Source organism: Chiloscyllium punctatum, chromosome 6 (genome assembly GCF_047496795.1).
Source record: "Chiloscyllium punctatum isolate Juve2018m chromosome 6, sChiPun1.3, whole genome shotgun sequence".
In the NCBI taxonomy this organism is placed as follows: domain Eukaryota; kingdom Metazoa; phylum Chordata; class Chondrichthyes; order Orectolobiformes; family Hemiscylliidae; genus Chiloscyllium; species Chiloscyllium punctatum.
In genome coordinates this window covers 30,698,577-30,720,677 of record NC_092744.1, presented here as the reverse complement: position 1 = coordinate 30,720,677, position 22,101 = coordinate 30,698,577, and the positions used below count along the sequence as shown (strand labels likewise).

Below are 22,101 nucleotides of genomic sequence, written 5' to 3'. Positions count from 1 at the left end.
TTGTATAGATCATATCACAGCCTAATTACTAGTCTAGTTTTAATATGAAAATTCTTTTGAAGAAAACATTCATAATAAAGCTTCGCCCACAACAACAGTACAACAGTATAAGATTTGGACTTTCAAATCTTACAGCTGCATTGAACAAAAACACAAGCAAATATAGTGCACTATTAAACTATGTATTTTCTCCTTTTGCCTAATAATTTTGCATGTCATCTCATTGATGAGTAATGCAGCCTTAAAATAACTTCTTTCAATTTTTAGTCCAGAACAGGGGGTGACATAGTGGCACAGTGGTTAGTACTGCTGCCTCACAATGCCAGGGGCCTGGGTTTAATTCCAGCCTTGAGTAACTGACTGCATGGAGTTTGCACATTCTCCCCATGTCTGCATGAGTTTTTGCCTGATGCTCCCACAGTCCAAAGGTGTGGAGGTTAAATAGAGTGGCCATGCTAAATTGGTCTATAGTGTCCAGGGATGTGCAGACTAGGTGGATTAACCATGATAAATGCACAGTTATGGGGATAGAATTGGGGGGATGGGTCTGGAGGGATGCTCTTTGGAGGATCAGTGCAGACCTGATGGGCCAAATGGCCTTTTCAACACTATAGACATTCTATGAATGTATCCCTTCCGAAAGTAGCTTAACTTTGACTAGATACTAAGTGAGTGACTAATAACCAAAACTAATTCTATTTCATTTCCATGTTTTACATTGGAGACTCAACTATCGTATACAAATGTTTGGCAAACATTCTGCAAATATATTTTTTCACCTTACCTTCTCTCCATGAAGTTCCAAATAACATTTCTTACCGCATCTGCTAATTGTCCAAAAAAAACATAAAATATAGCAAACAGATCTGCAATATGAAGAGAAAATGTTGGAAATGTCAGCAATTCAGGGATTTTGTTTTCTGACCATCCTTTCCATGCATAATAATTTAGTTCCCTTCAAACATATTAATGTTTCCAATTGCTACAATTATTTTTTCTACAAAAACAGTTATCGATTTGTGAAGGCCACTATGCATGGGCCTGGGTACCGATCCCACTGCTATATCCTCATGCTTGTTTGACATTGTGACCTGTACTTTGGTGTGTCTGTCAAAAAAGACAGGCAAATATTTGTGTCATGTCACTATAGGTGCATTCTCAATTTCTGAATCTGCATTGATTAATTCATTAAAATATTACAAGCAATTTAGAGATATTGATTAGAATGGCTGTGTCATGCATTACAGTTCTTGGCAATTCAACTAACTTTCCCAGTTTAAAACTTGGTGCAATTGAGAAACAAATCAGAGACCAATATGGCAATGTATAAAATAATGTCTATGTTACTTCAGGCTAAGACCTTTTAATGTAAATATTGCCAAAAAGATACTTCGTATTTAATAATTTTGTGGACTTGAATTTGAAGATTTGTGGAAATACCTTTTTTTTTAAGATCAATGAAAAGACACATCAGAATTGTTTTGTTAAACAAGGAATTTCTTGGAATTCACATTCTTGCAGATTATTGCTGGTCTTGGTTGCTTGAACTCACTTTAGAGAAAATACCTGACCATTTTATAATTGGGTTTTACAAGTATTCTGTTTGAACAATGTTTGGGGTTTGATTTGAGGATTTTCATTTGAGGAAAGCTTGCTACAGAATAAGCTGCACAGCTGGGGTCTCCTGTGTGTGATACACCTTTGCTGCAAGATCAGGGTGAAAACTGATTGTTCTTCTGAAGTGTAACTGAAAGAACATCTCAAAATTGTATTTCTTGAGGAAGCTGCATCTGTGAAGACTTCAAAGACAGGCACATGTGATTATTGACTTGACCACATATAAAAGAGCACCAGATCATTAGACTTCAGAATGTACCACACCTCATCCTATTTTACCTTCAAGAGTCATCACATTGACCAGAAAGTGAATTTCTGCAGAAAAATCCATTATTTTTTCCTTTACCTGGACTATGTGTAAGTTTTGGATTAGTTATAGAGATAAATGTTTACATTTTCATTTCACAAACTGTACATGTTAACCAATTCAGTGACTGGGTTTTGTTTTATATAAATCAATCATTTTATGAAATTTCTTATTTGACTAAAGAAATATTTTAATGGATTTTTTCATTCTAAGTGTAACATGGAGAAAGTAAATGACCGACAACATTAGGGCTTGAGTATAAGATTTATAATTTTATATTGTGTCCTGTGAAGAGGCGGGACTGGGAAAAGATAGTGCACTCTTCCCATATCATTTGTAACCACATTGTTAAGCAAAAAACATTTCACAAAATTATCATTTCAAAAATTTTTGCAATTTATTTTACTATAAGGTATAAAATTCGACATTTTATACCATCGCCCAAGAGCACAACAAAATGACCACTCTACTGCTACAAAGAAAGCTCACTTTGAAAAAAATCTGTGAAATAATCCAATCAAAGTTCAGAGAGATGGAGGATCACCAGCTAAGCAAAAAGGCAGAAGAAATGCAATCATACACAGACAGGAACAATATTAACAGCTTTTATAATACTTTCAAAAGAAGCTACAACAGGATTTTTTGTAAGACGATATCTTGGTTTCATGAGCTCTGAAAGAACAATGGCATGATACTGATGACATCAAGTTTGCTGCATGTCATCAAGGAGAAATGCAGCAGAACTGCAAAATGTATTCAACATTTATTGAGACAGATTAAAGCTTTCACACATTTAGTCTTGAGGATCTTTGAAAGATCTTGGTGATATGTGGTTGTTCAGAATCTTTCATCATTGTAAGACAAATCCACGATAGCAAGCTTGCTTAAATCCTGGATGGTGGAGAATATTCTGATGCTTTCCCTATCATAGGATTAAAACAAGATTGTGTGGTGGATCTTATTCTATTCAATGTGGTGTTCTTGGCCATGTTTTCTGAGGCATCTTTATGTTCACAAATGTGGCAATTTGGTCACATTGCATGTAGCACAGGCAGTAAAGTTTCAGTTGAAGGAGACTACAAGCCAAAAGCAAAATATTTGAAGCTGTGGATCATGATTTCCTTTACACTGATGATGAAATACCCTTGTGGCATGGCCCATTTCTAATCTACATGTGATAACTTTCTTACTTTCCGCGCCAAACAACTGAAGTCATGGACCAACCTGTCACCCACAAGACCAATATGTGAAGCTAACTATTACAATGATTATCTACCTCACCAACACCATCTCCAGAGTAGTTCACATTTATGATGAAGTCAACTCCAGAATAATTAAGGCCAGTGTTGTTTTTGTACTTAATACATCATTAAAATCCAACTGTACTTCATGCAAAAAGGTGTGCCAGTTTACAAAGTTTTTACCATGGATGCCGTGTAAAGGAGCATGTTCTCCTCAGTTTGGTGATTCAATCACAGTCTTCTGGAGTATTCAACAACTCAGAGTTGGAAACAGGCCCTTCAGACCAATTTGTCCATGCTGACCAGGTTTCCTAAACCAATTTATTTTAACTTGCTTGTGTTTGGCCCATTTCCCTTGAATCTTTTCCAATTGTTATACATGTTTTAAATATTGTTATTATTGCCTCTACCAATTCCTCTGGCAGCTCATTCCATTTAACCAAAACTGCAAAATTATGCATTACAAAGATTGACAAACAAACCAAGAAAGATGTTGTGAAACTTGAAAGGGTTCAGAAAAGATTTACAAGTATGTTTCCAGGTTTGGAGGATTTGAGCTATAAGGAGAGGCTGAACAGGCTGGGGCTGTTTTCCCTGGAGCATCGGAGGCTGAGGGGTGACCTTAAAGAGGTTTACAAAATTATGAGGGACATGGATAGGATAAATAGACAAAGTTTTTTCCCTGGGGTGGGGGAGTCCAGAACTGGAGGGCATAGGTTTAGGGTGAAAGGAGAAAGATATTTATGAGACCTAAGGAGCAACTTTTTCACCCAGAGGGTGGTACGTGTATGGAATGAGCTGCCAGAGGAAGTGGTGGAGACTGGTACAATTGCAACATTTAAGAGGCATTTGGATGGGTCTATGAATAGAAAGGGTTTGGAGGGATATGGGCCAGGTGCTGGCAGGTGGGACTAGATTGGATTGGGATATCTGGTCAGAATGGACGGGTTGGACCGTTGGGGCTGTTTCCATGCTGTACATCTCTATGACTCTAAAAGGCTTCTTTTTCATGAAGGGCACCCACAACCTTATAAATATGCACTCACAAGCCTGAATGAAACAATTCACTGTGCAGAAGCAATTGCATTCTGGAAGTGAATGGAAACAGGTAGTAATGTCTAACCTGTCAGGATTCAATAGGGTTAAATGAGAAACACTAAGGAACATAATAAAACTATATGTGGCCACAAAGTTCATTGCAAAGTGGGTGTACATTGGTACTGTATTCATTATATATTGGAGGCAAAGAAAAAGTGAACAATCCAATATTTGTCATATTAAAAGACTTGCAAGATGAGAATTTAATTTTAAAAGTTTGGATTTATATCGTATCATAACTTCAGAATGATTCAGAGTACTTTAAAATCAATGAAGTTCTTTTGAAGTGTAGAGGCTGCTATAATTCAGGAAACACAAAAATAGCCAATTTAAACACAAGCTTGCACAGCTAGTTGCCAGATCGTATTTTTAGGGATATTGAAGGATTAACGTTGATCAGAAAAATGGTCACAAACTTTTAAATTGTGCTTTAGGGGTCTTATAAGTGCACCCGAGAGAGTAGTGATAAAGGAGACCTAGCTGCAATTTAACATGGGAAAGACAGCAGCTCTGATAGTGTCACACTCCTTGCGGTGTCAGGCTGACTCTCTGTCCTCAAGGTCCAAGTAACTGACTTGAGGCGAGAGTGGGAACAACTGAGCCGCAAGTTCATGCAGGGAAGGGGGTTAGGAGCAGGGGAATGGTTGTTGTGGATCCTGGGGGAAGGTGGGCGTGTTTGGAGGGGAGGAGGCGAGGCCAGAGCCCACATGCTGCCTGTTCCTACACAAACTTGTGGCGTGTGTCTGTTCCAGCCGTGAGTGTGACAGCGGCGGGCGGAGCAGCAACAGGAGGGTGCAGCTTACATTGCTGTCAGTGTGTGTGTGTATCTGCGTGTGCCTGTGCTCCTTGCTGAGATGCCGAGCGGGCTCTGGATGCTGCTCCCCGGGTTACTGTGCTCCGTCTTGCCGGTGGACAGCGCGCGGCGGCTGGGGAGCGGGCCGGCGGCACCGAGCGTCTCCCGGGCCAGGTGCACCTCGCGCTGCCTGGCGCTCCACATCGCACACCTGAGCGCGAGCTTCAGGAGCCTGCAGGTAAGGGGAGAGGGGATCCACTGAGTGTGGGGCATGCCCCCCCCCCTCCCCAAGAGGGGAGATCTACTGAGAGTGGGGCTTGGAGGATCCACTGAGTGTAGGGCATGGAGGGGAGAGTTCTACTGAGAGTGGGGCATGGGGAGATCCACTGAGTGTAGGGCATGGAGGGGAGAGTTCTACTGAGAGTGGGGCATGGGGAGATCCACTGAGTGTAGGGCATGGAGGGGAGAGTTCTACTGAGAGTGGGGCATGGGGAGATCCACTGAGTGTAGGGCATGGAGGGGAGAGTTCTACTGAGAGTGGGGCATGGGGAGATCCACTGAGTGTAGGGCATTGTTGAAGAGATCCACTGAGAGTGGGGCATGTGGGAGAGAGAGCCACTGAGAGTGGAGCATGTAGGGATCTACTGAGTGTGGGACATCAGTGAAGAGATCCACTGAGAGTGGGGCATTGGGGGAGAGATTCGCTGAAGTGGAGCATGTAGGCATCTACTGAGAGTGGGAAATGGAGAGAGAGATCCATGGGGGGGGGGGGGGGGGGGTGGCATGAAGGAGATATTCACTGAGAATGGGACATGGGGAGAGAGATCCACAGAGAGTGGGATATGGGGAGAGATCCCACTGGGGGTGGGGCATGTGGGAGATCTTCTGAGAGTGAGGCATGAGGGGAGAGATCCACTGAGAAATGGGTATGAGGGGAGAGATCCCTTCAGTGAGAGTAAAGCATGGAGAGGCACTAGGTTCAACCAAGAATGGGAATTGGGGCAGATCTCATTGAAACTGGGGCATTGGGGCAGATCTCATTGAGACTAGGACATGGAGAGGGTGAAGACTGTTTTCATTGGAAAAAAAGTTGAGAAGAGATTTGATAGAAGTTTTTAAAATCATGGCAGGCCTGGACAGAGTAGGTAAGGAGAAACTGTTCCCACTGAAAAATGGATCGAGAACCAGGAGCACAAATTTAGTGTGTTTTGTAATGGAAGCAAATATAAAAGCGGGGATGTACTTCTGAGGTTCTATAAGGCTCTTGGAACGTGTTCAGAGTTTGTTCATGAGAATGGTCCCAAGAATGAAAACCTTAACATATGAGGAACCTTTGAGGACTCTAGGTCTATACTCAATGGAGTTTAGAAGGATGACAGGTGTCTAATTGAAATGTACAGCGTACTGAATGGCCTGGACAGTGTAGATGTTGGGAAGATGTTTCCATTGGTAGAAGAGACTAGGACCCAAGAGCACAGCCTTAGAGTAAAGAGAAGATCTTTTAGACCGAAGATAAGAGAAACTTCTTCAGAGAGAGAGTGGGGAATCTATGGAATTCATAGCCACAGAAGGCTGTGGTGGCCAGGTCATTTAGCATATTTAAGACTGAGGTATCAAGGGTTAAGGGGAGAAAGTGAGAGAATGGGGTTGAGAAACTTATCTGCCATGATTAAATGGTAGAGCAGACCCGATGGGCTGAATGGCTTAATTTCTGCTCCTATGTCTTATGGTCAAATGTGAAGTGAGAACAAATATGCACAGTTATAAGGAAAAGACAAGGAATTATCAACAAGTCAAAATGCTCAGAGAACCAAATATGTCAATGGGCCGAAAGGCCTTCTTCTGTACCATAGCTACTCTACAACTCTATGAAATCCCCACTGAGGGAGAAGATCCCACTCAGACTGGATTATGGAGACAGTGTATATCCTACTGAGACTTCAGTATGTAGAAAGGAGGCTGTCTCCGATTGACAGACATGGGCTATGCCCTCTCCCAATTCCCAACTCCATTCTCTGATAATGGGACAAGGGGAAGGATGAACCCTTAAAGATGAATAGGGAAATACCTGAAATAGGAGCAGAAGACTCCAGAACCTGGGTGCAGCAGAGTTTTAGGAGAAAGTGAGGACTGCAGATGCTGGAGATCAGAGTCGAGAGTGTGGTGCTGGAAAAAACACCGCAGATCAGGCAGCATCCGAGGAGTAGGAGAATCGATGTTTTGAGCATAAGCCCTTCATCAAGATTCCTGATGAAGGGCTTATGCCCGAAACGTCGACTCTCCTGCTCCTTAGATGCTGTCTGATCTGCTGTGCTTTTCCAGCACCACACTCTCAACTGTAGCAAAGTTTTAGCCATCCTACCTGTGCCAACACACAGTGGCCTCAGTCAGTCAGAGGCCCTAAGTGGATCCAGTCCCCATAAGTGACCAGCACTAACAGTCTGAGTCTGCTTTGGCTGCTGAGTTTTCAACTTAATGTCTTCCTTTTCTCCACAGCCAGTTTGTCTCCATCCTTGGTAATTTCATGGATGATGTTAGGGCCCATGCAATGTACAACCAAGGATTGGATCCTCTTCCTTTAACTCTAGTATGTTTCTAGGACGCCTGCAAAATAGACATTACTACTAGAGCAGTAAGTCATCACCCCCCACCTGAGACAGTGAATAAAAGGGGTTAATTGAGATTGGTATATAGGTGAGACTTGTCAGAGTGGGAGTGGTGGCTGGTTCGTGAGCCCTGAAACTGGAATGAGGACAGGTTTTAGACTCTGTTAATACAATTTTAGTCAATTTGAGACACCTACAGAGAGACTTCCAAACATTAGTAATCATTACCTCAATGTTTGAATTTATGTTCATTAATTTGCAAAAGGTTTTTTTGAAATATTGTGCAAGTTTATTTTCTTTAAGAAAAAAGACACATGTTAGAATTTCCAATTGATATCTTTTGTATGTGAAGAGCCAGAATTCCTTTAATGTCGACAAATGGTACCCCATATTTGTAGCAACCTGTGTAGCTTTTATCTTTAATAACTTTCCTAGTTATTATTATGCAGCTAATTCAAGTCTTTTGAAATCTAGTCATCCATTTAAGATTAATATGAAGATGAAAGTTTCTCATAGCCCATTCATTTTTCAGCACCTGCTTGACTCCCAACAGCTGCTGACATTCAAGTACAGTACAGAAAGTCATGACTGGGATTCCCCGTGCTACTGAATTTTCACCTCAAGTCTAATATAGTGTTTGTCCCATAGATTCCAAAAGCATCTGAAAATTTAAATGGGGATTAATGTTCTTTTGTATACCCAATGGAATATGTCCATGAGCAGGAAAGAACTTGCATTTATCTAGTGTTTTTCATATCTTGAGGATGTCCCAATCCACTTCACAAAAAGCAGTCAGTTTTGAAGTGTAGTTACAAATGAGAATGAGCTTAGGTACTGTTGTTTGATGACAGAATGTGTATTGGACAGAACGCTTAACTGTTGTTCTTTAATTAATACCATAGGACATTTTATATCCACTTGAGCATTCAAATAGGCAGCAGTTTAATGTTACATGGGAAATACATCGGTTCTGATAATGCACCAATCAGCACAAAAGCACTCCCTGTTGAATAAATTATGTCCCTCAGTCCTCAAATGGGGTTTGAATTAGCTCTTTCTGGTAGAGTTAGGAATACAAGGGGCCTTAAATCCACAGATAAATGAGAACCAAAAAAGCCTGATGAGGGTCAGCAGACTGATACTCAAGAAATTTGTCCTAAATGCTGCCACATGATGGGACACCCCATCATAATGTTGGTGACCTTGTTTCCACATACCAGTGCGATTTTCCCCCTGTCCCAAACCCAATTTTCCCCTAGGTCCAACTCCTGGGCAGCTACTGCTCACACAAACATAGACATTTCTGGAAAAACTCAGCAGGTCTAGCAGCATCTGTGGAGAGAAAGCAGAGTCCGTGTTTTGGGTTAAGTGATCTTTCCTCAGCTGCTGCTCAATTCTTCTATATAAAAATCACTTTCCCAACTCCCCCTTTCTGGCATTGCTCAAGACATTGTAATCATCTACCAGGTAGCATGGTGGCTCATTGGTTAGCACTGCTGCCTCACTGTGCTAGAGACCTGGGTTCAATTCCTGCCTCGGGTGACTGGCTGTGTGGAGTTTGCACATTCTCCCCATGTCTGAGTGCAGGTGCTCCAATTTCCTCCCACAGTCCAAAGATGAGCATGTCAGCTGAATTGGCCAACCCAAATTGCCTATAGTGCTTTGGTCAGGGGTAATGGGTGTGGGTGAGTTACTCTTCAGAGGGTCAGTGTAGACTTGTTGGGTCAGATGACCTGTCAGGAATCTAATCTAATCTGAAGGCCCTCCCTTGTGTTCTGCAACCCAAACCTTTTTTTAGTGGGTTTTCGTTTTAGGAAATAGAGCTCTCTTCTCAATGTGTCTAGATATCTCACACACTGCCTCCCAGTTCCCCGACTTTGAGACCTCTCCAAGTTCCATCATATCTAGAGCATCCCTCCCAAACCTTGGGATCATGCCTGTGATTCCACTCCTCAGAATCTTCATCTCCAGAGCCATCAGCTTTAAGAAATCCCCAATCATGCACTCCAAGACTCTCACAACATGGTGAGACAACTCAAGTAGCCCCTATGCTGCACCAATTTCTGCATGTCTGCCATCATCATATTAACATGTTCAGACCCTGCCTAGAACCCACAATTTCTCTCATCTCACTACTATTAAGTGCCACAATCTCTACTTTGCTAATCATTGCCTATCACCTTATATCATGTCTCCAGCTTTATAAATGATAATAGATAAAAATGATAGGGCCAGTCATGCAGTCAGTAGGGAGTGGCACCCACAAAGAGCTCATTGCAGGCAAAGCTTTTAATTCCACGTGTATCAGTGTTGAATTAGTAAAAAAAAATGGGCTGTGCAACTGCAACGTGCTGTCTGAGAGTATGGAATTAGCCCTTAAAGAAACATATAATAATAATAATAATAATAATAATAATCAAAGCTACTGACATTGCAAATCTCAACAGAAGCATGCAGTTTAATCACCTAAATACTATTTTAAAATCTCAGAATATCATGACATCAAAACAAAATTTGACTTATTCCATTATTACATATCAGTGGTACACCCTTAAAGCATCTTGTTGGATTCACCAGTGACAATGTGTTTTTCTGTCCACTTTTTTGACGAGTGTGGTTGTTTATGGGGACAATAATGGCAGCCTCCATAGATGTATAATTGTATGGTTGAGTGAAATATCATTCTGTACTTGACTGCATATTCTTGTTCAGGAGATAAATTTTCAATTTAGTTGAGCCTTCTGTGCTGCCATAGTTGTTGTTGGATCCGAGATTTCTCAAATAAATTTTTAAATATTTCTCAAATACCTGCTTATTTAAAACATGGATAATCAGAATGGCTTTAAAAATAATATGGCTGACAGATTATTTGTCAATTTGTATAGTAAAAAGGCACATGTACAGAAATAATATTAGTACAATGCTTTGTTGTGTTGTTCATCTATTTAAATTACCAGTGAAATTCTGAAATTGTTTTGTAAAAGTTGACAAGTAAGGATTCATTTGGAGAATGTACAGAATCTTCCTTGCAGGTAGAAGGATGAAAGCAAAAGTTGGTACTGAACACTGGTCAGGTTTTTTTAAAAATGTTAATTGCTCTCTTCGAAAGTTTGCTGATGTGTCTTAATGTTGATAATGGGATGTTAAGGGGTTATTTGATTATAATAAAGCAAGAGCTTCTTGTGAAATTTCACAATATTGTTTGAAATTTGTTGCAGTTTAGATTGAAGTAAACTGTAACATGTTGTGTTAATCAAGCAATACATCACAAATAGCATTCAAAGCATGGTTTAAATACCACTCCTCAGAAAATGTTTGTATGCCTGATAGGGTTGATTTAACAAATCTGTAAAAGAGCATGGAGCTTTTTATGTCATGAGCACATATCAAGAATCAGACCAGGAGGTTACTGGGTTCCAGAGGATTTTCTGTCCATTAATTTTAATTTTGCAAGGCCAAATGAGTACCAGAACTTGATTCTTGACAGGATCTCCAAAGGCACAAAATGTAATGCTGGGAGCAGGGACTTGTAAAATCTACCTTTGCATTTCTAGAATCTAATCCATAACTATGTTTTCACTTTAGAAAGGTGGAAATAAAGTTATTTAGTGAAAGAACACTGGTATGGACCTATTGGAATGAATGGTCTGTTTTTGTTGTGGAAATACAATTAAATAAGGTGACGGTAAAATGTTTCAACCAGCAATATGAGCCTAGAAAGCAGATTAACAGTAGTAGCTGTTTTTGATACTTGTGCCTGAACCTTTGTACATCGGACAGTTTTGAATGCAGATAATGATAGTTTTTAAAAAACGTCAACTTTTATTTTCCTTTTGTCATTGATACATTTGAAAGGGAGACACATGTGGTTCACTAGCATGCTTTATGTAAATAAACTAAAATTGACTTATTTATACAGAAATGAACTATTTGTATGAAGGTGCCATTGCAATTTTTTAGTACTCTGAGAGTCCAACATTAACATGGAAAAAGACATAGGTGTCTGGTTGAGGTGAACACTACACCTCACTGATCTAATCACTGACCCCCTCAAAACAAATGGGGAGAGGTCAGTGGATAGCAGTATAATGTCAGGTGACAGGAATCCATCAGGTGAACCAAAGGAAAGGTCATCAGTGCTCCAAACTTAACTTAAAGGAACTTGGTTTTGGGAAAGGCACAATAACCTTTTTGCTCAGGCACTGGTTAAAATGACAGTCCAAGTCCATCAGCATAATTCTATTTTGTTACGTTCTTATATTGAAAGAAAGATCCCAACGTCTTCTTTTGGGTGTCCTTGGGGGCTGTTCATGCTATCTTGCTATAGGAAGGATGTTGTTAAACTAGGAAGGGTGCAGAAAAGATTTGCAATGATGTTACTGCAACTGGAGGGTTTGAGTTATAAGGAGAGGCTGAATAGTCTTGGACTGTTTACCTGAAGCTTTGGAGGTTGAGGGGTCACCTTATAGATGTTTATAAAATCATGAGGGGCATGGATAGGGTAAATAGTCATGGTCTTTTTCCTGTGATTGGGGAGTCCAGAACTAGAGGGCAATTGCTTAGAGTAAGAGGGGAAAAATTTAAAAGGGACCTAAGCGGCAATTTTTTCATGTAGTGGGTGGTACACATATGGAATGACCTGCTAAAGGAAGTGGTGCAGGCTGATAGAATTACAACATTTAAAAGGCATCTGGATGGGTATATAAATAGGAAGGGTTTAGCAGGATATGGGCCAAGTGCTGGCATATGGGACCAGATTAGTTAAGGATATGTGATCAGCATGGACAAGTTGGACCGAAGGATCTGTTTCTGTGCTGTTTGTTTCAAGACTCTATATATGGAATCAGTTGCCAGATGAAGCGATAGAGGTGTGTACAATTACAACATTTAAAAGACATTTGTATCGCTATGTGAATAGGAAAGATTTAGAGGGGTTGAGACCAAACACAGGCAAACGATACTAGTTAAGTTTGGGGTACTTGGTCAGCATGGACAAGTTGGACCAAAGGGTCTTGTTTCCATGTTCGTGACTCTATTACTGAATGATCCTAAATTCAGAAAAAACAAGTTAAAAAGAAGACAGTGGGGTCAAAACAGAATGTGACTCATAGATTTCTCAGCCAATTTTTGCTAGCCACTGGGCAGGCAGGCTTAAAATCACACCTTTAATTGAGTTATCTATCTGGGAAAATAATCTCACTCTTGTTTTTACTAAAAGCTTTAGTCTGTCACTTTGTCAATAAATTTAGATTTTTGCATTCTTCCGACACTGATTACAAATAATTTCATGGCTTTTGGCAAAGTTTGCCATTTACAATGGAATTGTTTCAGAGTTCTCTCAGTTAGAAAATCCTTTTGATTGAATGACTGAACACAAATGAAATGTGCCAGAAGGAAACTGTAAAAACTAGGAAGGCCTGAAATATTATTGGGGAACTCAGATCCAAAGGTCCTACCTCTATTTCTGGCAGATCCTATTTTTGCTGGCAGGGAGAATAGACAGAGATGAGAAGAATAACATGAAATCCAAACTCAGTCAGGTAATTTAATTTGCTGAATAAAAATACAGCTTTCGCTGCCTTAACTCACAGCATAGGAGTCCTGCTTTTATGAAAGACGAATAAACATAGATTTAAGGACTGTTTTAGTGTCATGATTTAAATGATTTTCCAGCCCTTTAAATTTGGGTTTAAAAAAGTCTGCCTTTTTCACTTAGAACATATAAAAGTACAACATTGTTGGAGAACATTGATTGACAGGCCATCTATTTTTGCAATTACAGTAGACTCAATTGTTCAGGTTATTGAGCATATTATAAATACTTGGTTAAATTTCAAAACATCTAGAACCATCTATCTCAATAGGGGATGGTTTTAAGATGTTATTAAATGATTAATTGTCTTCGATGTGTTTAGTGAAATAGATGTTTCCTTGTTTTTGTAACAGATTAGCCACATGAGGCAATTTACACTTTTGAATGATTTTCATAAATTAATGTTTTTTTAATACAAAGTGTGTTGGAGTGAGAATTGTATTAGATTGTTAGGAGTTTATTTTCATCTTCAATAGCTTATGAAGTCTTCCCATTATAGATATGAGATGATTGGTTATGAAAGAAACATGGGACGCACAGATGGGGAAAAGTGAGTATGAAAGGGTAAAGGTGACGTTGGAGGAAATGAAATAGCATGGAAAAGCTCAGCAGGTCTGGCAGCATCTGTGAAGAGAAATCAGAGTTAATATTTTGGGTCCGGTGACCCATCCTCAATACTGAGGAAGGGTCACCGGACCCAAAACGTTACCTTTGATTTCTCTTCACAGATGCTGCCAGACCTGCTGAGCTTTTCGAGCAACTTCTGTTTTGGATTGACAGCATTTATTGAAAAAGCATGGAGCTGGTATGGGCTATATGAGGCTGTAAAAGCAATAATGGAAGGTATAAGCAGTTTAATGGCATGGTGGCTCGGTGGCTAGCACTGCTACCTCACAGTGCCAGAGACTCGAGTTTGATTCCACCCTCAAGCAAATGTCTGAATTGTGTTTGCACATGCTCCCCATGTCTGCATAGGCTTCCTCCAGGTGCTCCAGTTTCTTCCCACAGTCCAAAGATATGCAGGTTAGGTGGATTGGCCATGAAAAATTGGCCATAGTGCCCTGGGATGTGCAGGCTATGTGAATTGGCTATGGGAATGCAGGGTTACTGGGAAAAGCTGGGTCTGGGTTGGATGCTCTTTGGAGGGTCGGTGTGGAATTAGTGGGCTGAGTGGCCTGCCTCCAAACAGTAGGATTGTATAATTCAGTAAGAGGGAGCTTGGAAGTGGAAATCAGAGTTAATTTATTGATGCATCTTAGAGCTTAGTCAATAATTCATAATGAGAAATTACAATTACAATTGTAACTACAATTACAAGAAAAGGGATGGTTAGTTTCTAAGAGCAGCAGTTCTTTTTGTCAAAGCAGCTTCTCAAATAGATGTTTCTTTCGTGAACATTTCAAAACTTATCATTGTTATTATAAATCCAACTAGTTCAGAGCACAATTCATAATGAACGAGTGAGGTTGGAGCATGGAATATATGAATGGAATGTGGTTTGGGCAAGGGCTAGAGGATCTAACTTGAAATATCTCATTTTTCCTTCACTGTCATTGGATTAAATTCCTGGACCTCCAGTCCTGACAGCAGTTCTTCCACTCCTACTATTGCAGCAGTTCAAATAGGCAGCTCACCACCACCTTCTACAGGGAAATTAGGAATGAAGAATAATTGCTGATTTAGTCAGATCGAATGAACGAATGTTAAAAGAGCTTTAATGCAACCGGGTTGAGATCCCAAAGAATTGGCTTATGTCGGCTCTTGCTTGCCTCTATATCAGGGTCAGCAGGTTCATCTAAATCCAGATTCCACCTTACCAGAGGACAATTATATAGGGACAAATCTGCCCAGTCAGAAGATATCCTGACTTAAGCTTCCCACCTCATTTGTGTAAACCCGGCCCTGGATCTAGTTTACTTAATTTTTCAGCTTCCTTGTTAATTATTTCAGGTTCATTCATATCCCTTTTTTTCTTCCAATATGTAATATTTTCTGCAAGTCTGTACAAAATGTTATCTGCCATTGCTTGGTTTGTTAATATATTTTGATTAGGTTGTTTGGTCATTTTAGATCTGCCTCATCCATTTTCATTTCTAATGGTAGTTTGGTATCATCCTTAACTCCAACCACTTTCAGTTGAGTTTCTGAGTCTGACTTTTAGAAATTGTAATGGTCCTAAAGTTTATCTGTGGGACCAGGCTCAGTATTGTCGTCCTACTGGACCATAGGATTGCTCTCCCATTAGAGAGAGACAGTTGATCATTTAATGTGTGGATCACCTGAACAAGGGGAGAGTTTAAGATATAGAATCCTTCATGCTAACCTCAGCTAGTATAGGAAATGAACCCATGCTATTAGCATCACTCTGAAGATGATCTTCTGGTGTAGTGGTAGTGTCCCTACCTTTGAGCCAGATGCCCAGATTCAAGACCTGCTCTAGAGGTCTGTCGTAAAATCCATGAACAGGCTGGTTCAGGAACAATATATTAGCATCACTCTGCATTGCAAACTAGCTGTCCAACCAAATGAGGTAACCAGCCCCAGGCTCTGCACTAACAAGTATGCATTGTTTTCCATCTTCAATCAATCCTTTTTTGTTCACACCATACCTTGACATTAACCACTCACCTTTTGTTTAAAGCTTTGTCAGATATTTGTTTCTTGGACTGTTCCTTGAAGGAAGTCATGTTAGCTATTCAATCAGGATTATTTTCTGTCTTCATGTTGATTGCTGTTAATTATTTTTGAGCATGTGTACCTCAGGTTTACACAGACAATTGATGGGTTTTTTTTAAATATAGGATTAAAGTAAGAGTATTTTGTGTGTGTAGTTGACTGCATCTCATTTAGTTAGAATATGAGTGCCACATTGATCTCTTTTTAATTTATTGGTATCTCCTTGTGTTGAATGAGTCTCTCATAATGATTGTCAATGCCTCACAAATCTTCTCAGTAGATGCCTTTAACATGCCGGGATAAATATTGTCTATCCCTGGAGATTTATTGCATTTGAGCCTTTTAAGGCTGACTAAGACTTCAATCTCAGGAGAACTATAGCAGTGGATTGATTCGATCTAGTGGTACTGAATGTTAAAACCCAGATGCTTTCTGCATTGTATATTAGCATTGGTAATTCTATATGGTACTAATAAGAAAAAAGAGGTTTATCCCATGAAGTCTGTGCAGCAGAGGAATGGGAAAGTAATTTGGCTGCTTGAGAGTGCACATTTAGATTAGCCATGTGTGAGAGGGCTGAATATCTCAGTTGCCTTGCATGTGGTTTAAATATCACCAGCTTTTGAGTTTAATTCACATTTTGGTTGAGGTAGAATGAAACAAAGAACTGCAGATGTCTGAGGAAAGAAAAAAAAACAGAAATTGCTGGAGAAACTCAGCAAGTTTGGCAGCATCTGGGGAGAAAGAAAAACAGAGTTACCATTTCATGCCAAGTGAAACTGGGCCCTAATCAGAAAACAGAATACTTTAATGGCTCATAGTCTGAAATGAATAGAGAAAATGGTGGAAATTCTCTGGCAGCATCTGTGGTGTGTGAATCAGAGCTAAAATTTTTAGGTCTGTATATTGGGAAATATTAGAAATGAGCAAGAGGTGGGTCGGAGAAAGATAAAAGGAAGATCAGTGATTGACTGAACATTAGATTAGACAGATAGAATGAAGTTAATCTTCCAGGGCAAAGGAAATGATGATGAACAAGAAAGGTGTGCCTGGAGCAGATGTGACAGAAGACAAAAGTAAGAGAAACCATTTCATGAAAGGGAAAAAAAGTGAGTGCAAAGATTATATTTTGAAATTGTTAAACTCAATATTTATTCCAGAAGATTATAAATGTAAAGATGAGATGGTAGCCGTCAAGCTTGTCCTTGAGCTTCACTAGACCAGTGCAGTAGGTTTAGAATAGAGTTGTCAGCATAAGAACAAGGTGGGGAAATAAAATGACAGGCGACCATAAACCTCGGCTCATTCTTGTTGATTGAATAGATCAGCCAATTGGCATTTGGTCTCACAATTACAGACAAGACCACATTACAAAATTTGGACTCTGTCTTCTAACGCAAAACCTGAGCTTGGAAGGAAATGGCAAGCCACGACTGACAAAGACTACCAAGAGAAACAGCCCAGGTGAAGCAGCAGCAGACCAGAAGGACAAGGACCTGCCTTTGGACAGAACATGCATGAAGTTATAAAGAATGTCCTTTTAAGAATAAGAATAAGGATTACGGTCAGAGAGGTATAATATCCAATTCAGTCACTCAGTAATCCACCACTTCAATATCAAATTATAAGGTTTCAATTCAAATTGCATGTTAATGCCCATTCTTTACAAGGGGATCCACGGCAGTGTGACAAACAAGATTTTAGTTTATCTGGGACTAAGTATATCACATTCCATGAGCACAATGTCTGATTAATTCTATATTCAGTACTTTTGTTTCTCTTGTACCTATTAACTTGCTTCTGTTCCTTCAATGGAAGCAAATACAGAAAGTGTTGGCTAAATATCCCAGAAAGCAGCTCAACCACATATAGGTCATGCTCTAACATAACCTTCCCAAAGACCCAAAGTTGTCAGGCTGCCTCTGGAAGACACATGCAACTGGGGATGGCACTGGTCACCACAGGCCGAAGAGCCAATTAAAGTGTCCAAGGCTGGGGCTTCTGGCAGTCCCATTGAGAGATGTTGGGGCTGTATTGCAAGGGCACTGTAGGATAAAGGTGGCCTCTGAATACGGCGAAAACTTCTAAAGGTAACCGTGGCCACAGCTGCCAGGCCAACAGGATACAGGAGGAGCCCATACCTGAATGGGGCCCTGGCTTTGGCCCAGTGATTGCTGTGTCTGGGTGAGAAGATGGACAGATTTGTAGAAGACATTAATAATCAAAACCTACTTCTAGAGAGCTAACTAGCTTTATACATGGTGGGGTCTGGGGCACTCCAGCAGGAAAATTGTGTCACCACTGAAAAGTGGCCTCTAATTGAATCGGGTCCTCAAGTAAAGGGGGCAGCACGGTGTCTCATTGGTTAGCACTGCTGCCTCACAGCACCCAGGACCCAGGTTCAATTCCAGCCTCGGGCAACTGTGGAGTTTGCACATTCTCCCTGCATTTGTGTGGGTTTCCTCCGGGTGCTCTGGTTTCCTCCCACGGTCCAAAGAAGTGCATGTGAGGTGAATTGGCCATGCTAAATTGCCATGTTAGGTGTATTAGCCAGGGGTAAATGTAGGGAAATGAGTCTGGGTGGGTTACTCTTTGGAGGGTCGGTATGGACTTGTTGGGCCGAAGGGCCTGTTTCCAGACTGTAAGGAATGTAAAGCCATTCACCTTAAGCTATCATCTTAACTCCTCAACAAAAATAAAAATAAATTGGTGATGAAGGCATATGCCAGGAGCTGCAAATTGCCACAAGTTATTAAATATCTGTGTTATTCCCGCATTAACCTTGCAAGAATCAGCTCATCACTATGAAAAAGACAAAGAGAATTACAAAGAGAGACCATCATGCTATATCAGCCAAAAAAAGATGGAGGAATCTAGTCTGACCTTCCACTTTCTGATCCATACAGTCATAGGTTATGAATCTCAAGTGTACATCGTGTTTTTTTAATGCAGTACTGGCATGTATTCTAGATCGCTGTCACCCTATTTTGGGGAAAAAAAACTTCACTTTCCTCCAAGTCTTCTACCTACTTAAATCTACACACATAATTTTAAGTTTGAAACTCTTCAAATTCTTCCACTTTAGGGAACTTCTTCAGAGAGTTCATGACATATAGAAATTGCCAGCCCAAATTCCCAACTAATTCCCTTAGCCTTAGCTGCATCAGAATTTCTGTGTGGTGCCAACACACAACACTGTTGGTATGATTCCTCAGTGATTATCTTGGAGACATTGTGAAGATTATATTTCTGTTCTATTTCAAATTAGATCTGTTGACCTAGAAAATCTGTTGAAATTCTTCAATTGATTGGACGGGGTCCAGAGGAGCTTCACAAAAGTGATTCCAGGAATGAAGGGCTTGTCAGATGAGGAGCATTTGAGGACACTGGGCCTGTAATCAATAGAGTTCAGAAGAATGAGGGTGCATCTTGTTGAAACATACAGAATACTGAAAGGCCTGGATAGAGTAGATATGGCAAAGATGTTTCCATGAATAGGAGAGAAGGTTATGGAGAAAATGCCAGAGAATAGGGTTGCGAAACACAGAGCAGACCCAATAGCTGAATGGTCCAATTCTACTCCTATATCTTGAAGTCTTAATGTGAATACTGATGACACTTATTGTGCACCTTCTATGAAATTCACTTATGGAAGACGACAGAGAGAAACTTTACCAAGTACCAAGTAGGTGCAAATTTTGTTGCAGTGTTCAATGCCCTTAGTCTTTAATCAAAAATTCAAACTGCATTCCTCAGGTGTGAGAAGGTTAAAGATGTCAGATTAAAAAAATAGTATCCCTTCCCCCTTTGTAACTCATTAGGGAACTGTCTCCTTCTGTGGGAAAACAGAATAAAATATCAGAGTTTTTAATTTGAACACAAATTAGATTGATTCTGGATTAGTGGTGCTGAAAGAGCACAGCAGTTCAGGCAGCAACCGAGGAGCAGATTTTACTGCTCCTCGGATGCTGCCTGAACTGCTGTACTCTTCTCACACCACTAATCCAGAATCTGGGTTTCCAGCATCTGCAGTCATTGTTTTTACCTACAAATTAGATTGAGCCCAGACAGAGATCAAGAATGAAAGTAAAATTATAGGTCTTAATTCTTTGCTTCAAACCAGGAATATTCTGCTTGATTACTTTCTCAAGTGATGGTTTTGTATTTTTTACTAAGAAACTCCGAAATCTTGAGCTCTTATTTAGTATTTATCTGAAACTTATTGCAGAAGTAAGCAATGTGGCAGTTCTTTCAAAAGCGCCAAAATTATTTTTGTTTTTGAGAAAACTGGTACAGTGATTTTACACAAGACAGTGATTGGCATTGAATGCAGAGGTCTTGACCACTGGTAATTTGGCATTGGGATTGGACGGCTCATCTTCATGTATTCCTCAAACTCATCGTTGGTTGTTGATTCACCCTTTGTCTGAAACAAGTGACCCATGATAACAATTGGCCAGAAGGTTCACTTGTAATAAAGTATGCGCTATTTCAGAAGCAGGTAGTAACATATGGGTGCAATCTGAAATACCATGCAGGTAAAATTGTTTTGATAACCTTTGGATCTTGTTTATGTGATGTATCAGCCAACTTTATTCTCCTGTGCTGAAGAAGGAATTGTGTAAATCAGGAGGAATATTATGTCTGTCTCTATTCTGGCAAATTGGTAACATTAAATATACTCTATAGTAGGTGGGTTTATCATTGATTTTGTGTTTAATGTACATGGTACACATTGTTAATCAAAAACATGGAGAGAAAGGAGTCTTCAATGGCACATTTTTCTGATTGGCTCAGTTCCCACCCAGATAATTTTTTAAAAATTTTCTGTTTTTAATACAGCAACTAATTCAGGAAGTCAATCTTTTTCCTCCTATATCAATGATCATAAATGGTGATAATCAATTATTCATGTGATGTTTCCTGATTCCAAGAATTTGAAATATCATAATTTAGACTCAAAAATGCTGAATCTTCGCCAAATGTATTTCTAACAGCTATCTAACAGCGCGGCTGGTGAACTGAACATTTCTGCTCGTTATCTGATTGCAGTGCAGCAGTGGATGTGATGCTCTAGAAGTACGTTAGCTAACACTTAGTTCCTGAGGAAATGGTGGATGTGGGCACAATTACAATGATTAAAAGAGACTTGGATATGTACATGAATAAGAAAGATTTGGAGGGATATGGGCCAAGAGCAGGCAGGTGGCTCTAGTTTAGTTTGTGATTGTGTTCAGTGGACTCGTACCAAAGTCATGTGCTGTATGTCTGTATGACTCTATGTTTTATAACATCAATTTTTGTTAAGAAAGTGCCTCAAAACATTAATTTAACTGTTCCAATAATTGATGTTTCTCGATATTATATCTACCTTACAGAATATTAATAATTGACTTCTATAAACAAACTAAATATACATACAAAGAATAAGAATAAGCCACTTGGCCCTTTGAGCCTGCTCCACCATTTAATAAAATCATGACTGATGTGATTTTAACCTCAACACCTTTCCCAGAAACATAATTTACAATATCCTTTAGTTGTAAAATATTATGACTCATCGCAAAGCAGCATGTTGCAGTCAGTCTTTGGCTTGGCAGTAATTCTCCTTAATCTCTGTGTTACGATTCTGCAGCACATATTTCACCTTTAACCATTTTGCGTGTCCATCTTCTCGGAGAATTTCACCTTCCTGCTGTGCTTGATTCTTGTATTTCCTATTTCCATTTTTAAACTCACCATTTGTTGCCGTTTGCTATTGCTAAGCTGTTAGTCATTCTTCAATGTGATATATGTTAAGCAACATCTGCAGTTTGCTCATTCATTGTCAGAACTCAGCACTATCATTCTTTTCATTTTCAAGTTCTTCTGTTTGAAGCATCTGCTGCTGAGGCTTTTAGTCTGATGTTGAGGATCTCCTTCTTGAATGCCTCTTCTGCTAACGCTACAATTTGCAGTTGCCACATTGCCACATTATGTCCTTCTCAGCCTTCAGATTTTCTGAGATAGCAACTTTATTCTCTAGTTCAAATTTTTCAACTGGAGTGCTGAAAATTTTAACTACCTGAACCTTCACATATTAGCTGTCTTTTATTTTTGTCAAGAGCTCTCTGTGTTTTTTGGTGGCTTTGAGAATTATGATGTCTGACTGTAATTCATTTATTTGGCTT

General features: G+C 39.8%; 1 protein-coding gene across 1 annotated transcript in view; it reads left to right on the top strand.

Annotated features, from left to right (window-relative positions):
• The first annotated feature begins 4,984 nt into the window (after window positions 1-4,984).
• Window positions 4,985-22,101, top strand: part of LOC140478830 (anosmin-1-like) — a 149,547-nt gene continuing 132,430 nt past the window's right edge. Inside the window, exon 1 of the mRNA XM_072572280.1 lies at window positions 4,985-5,294. Coding sequence (XP_072428381.1) covers window positions 5,118-5,294 — 177 coding nt within the window. The 5' untranslated portion in view covers window positions 4,985-5,117. The remainder of the gene's footprint in view (window positions 5,295-22,101) is intronic.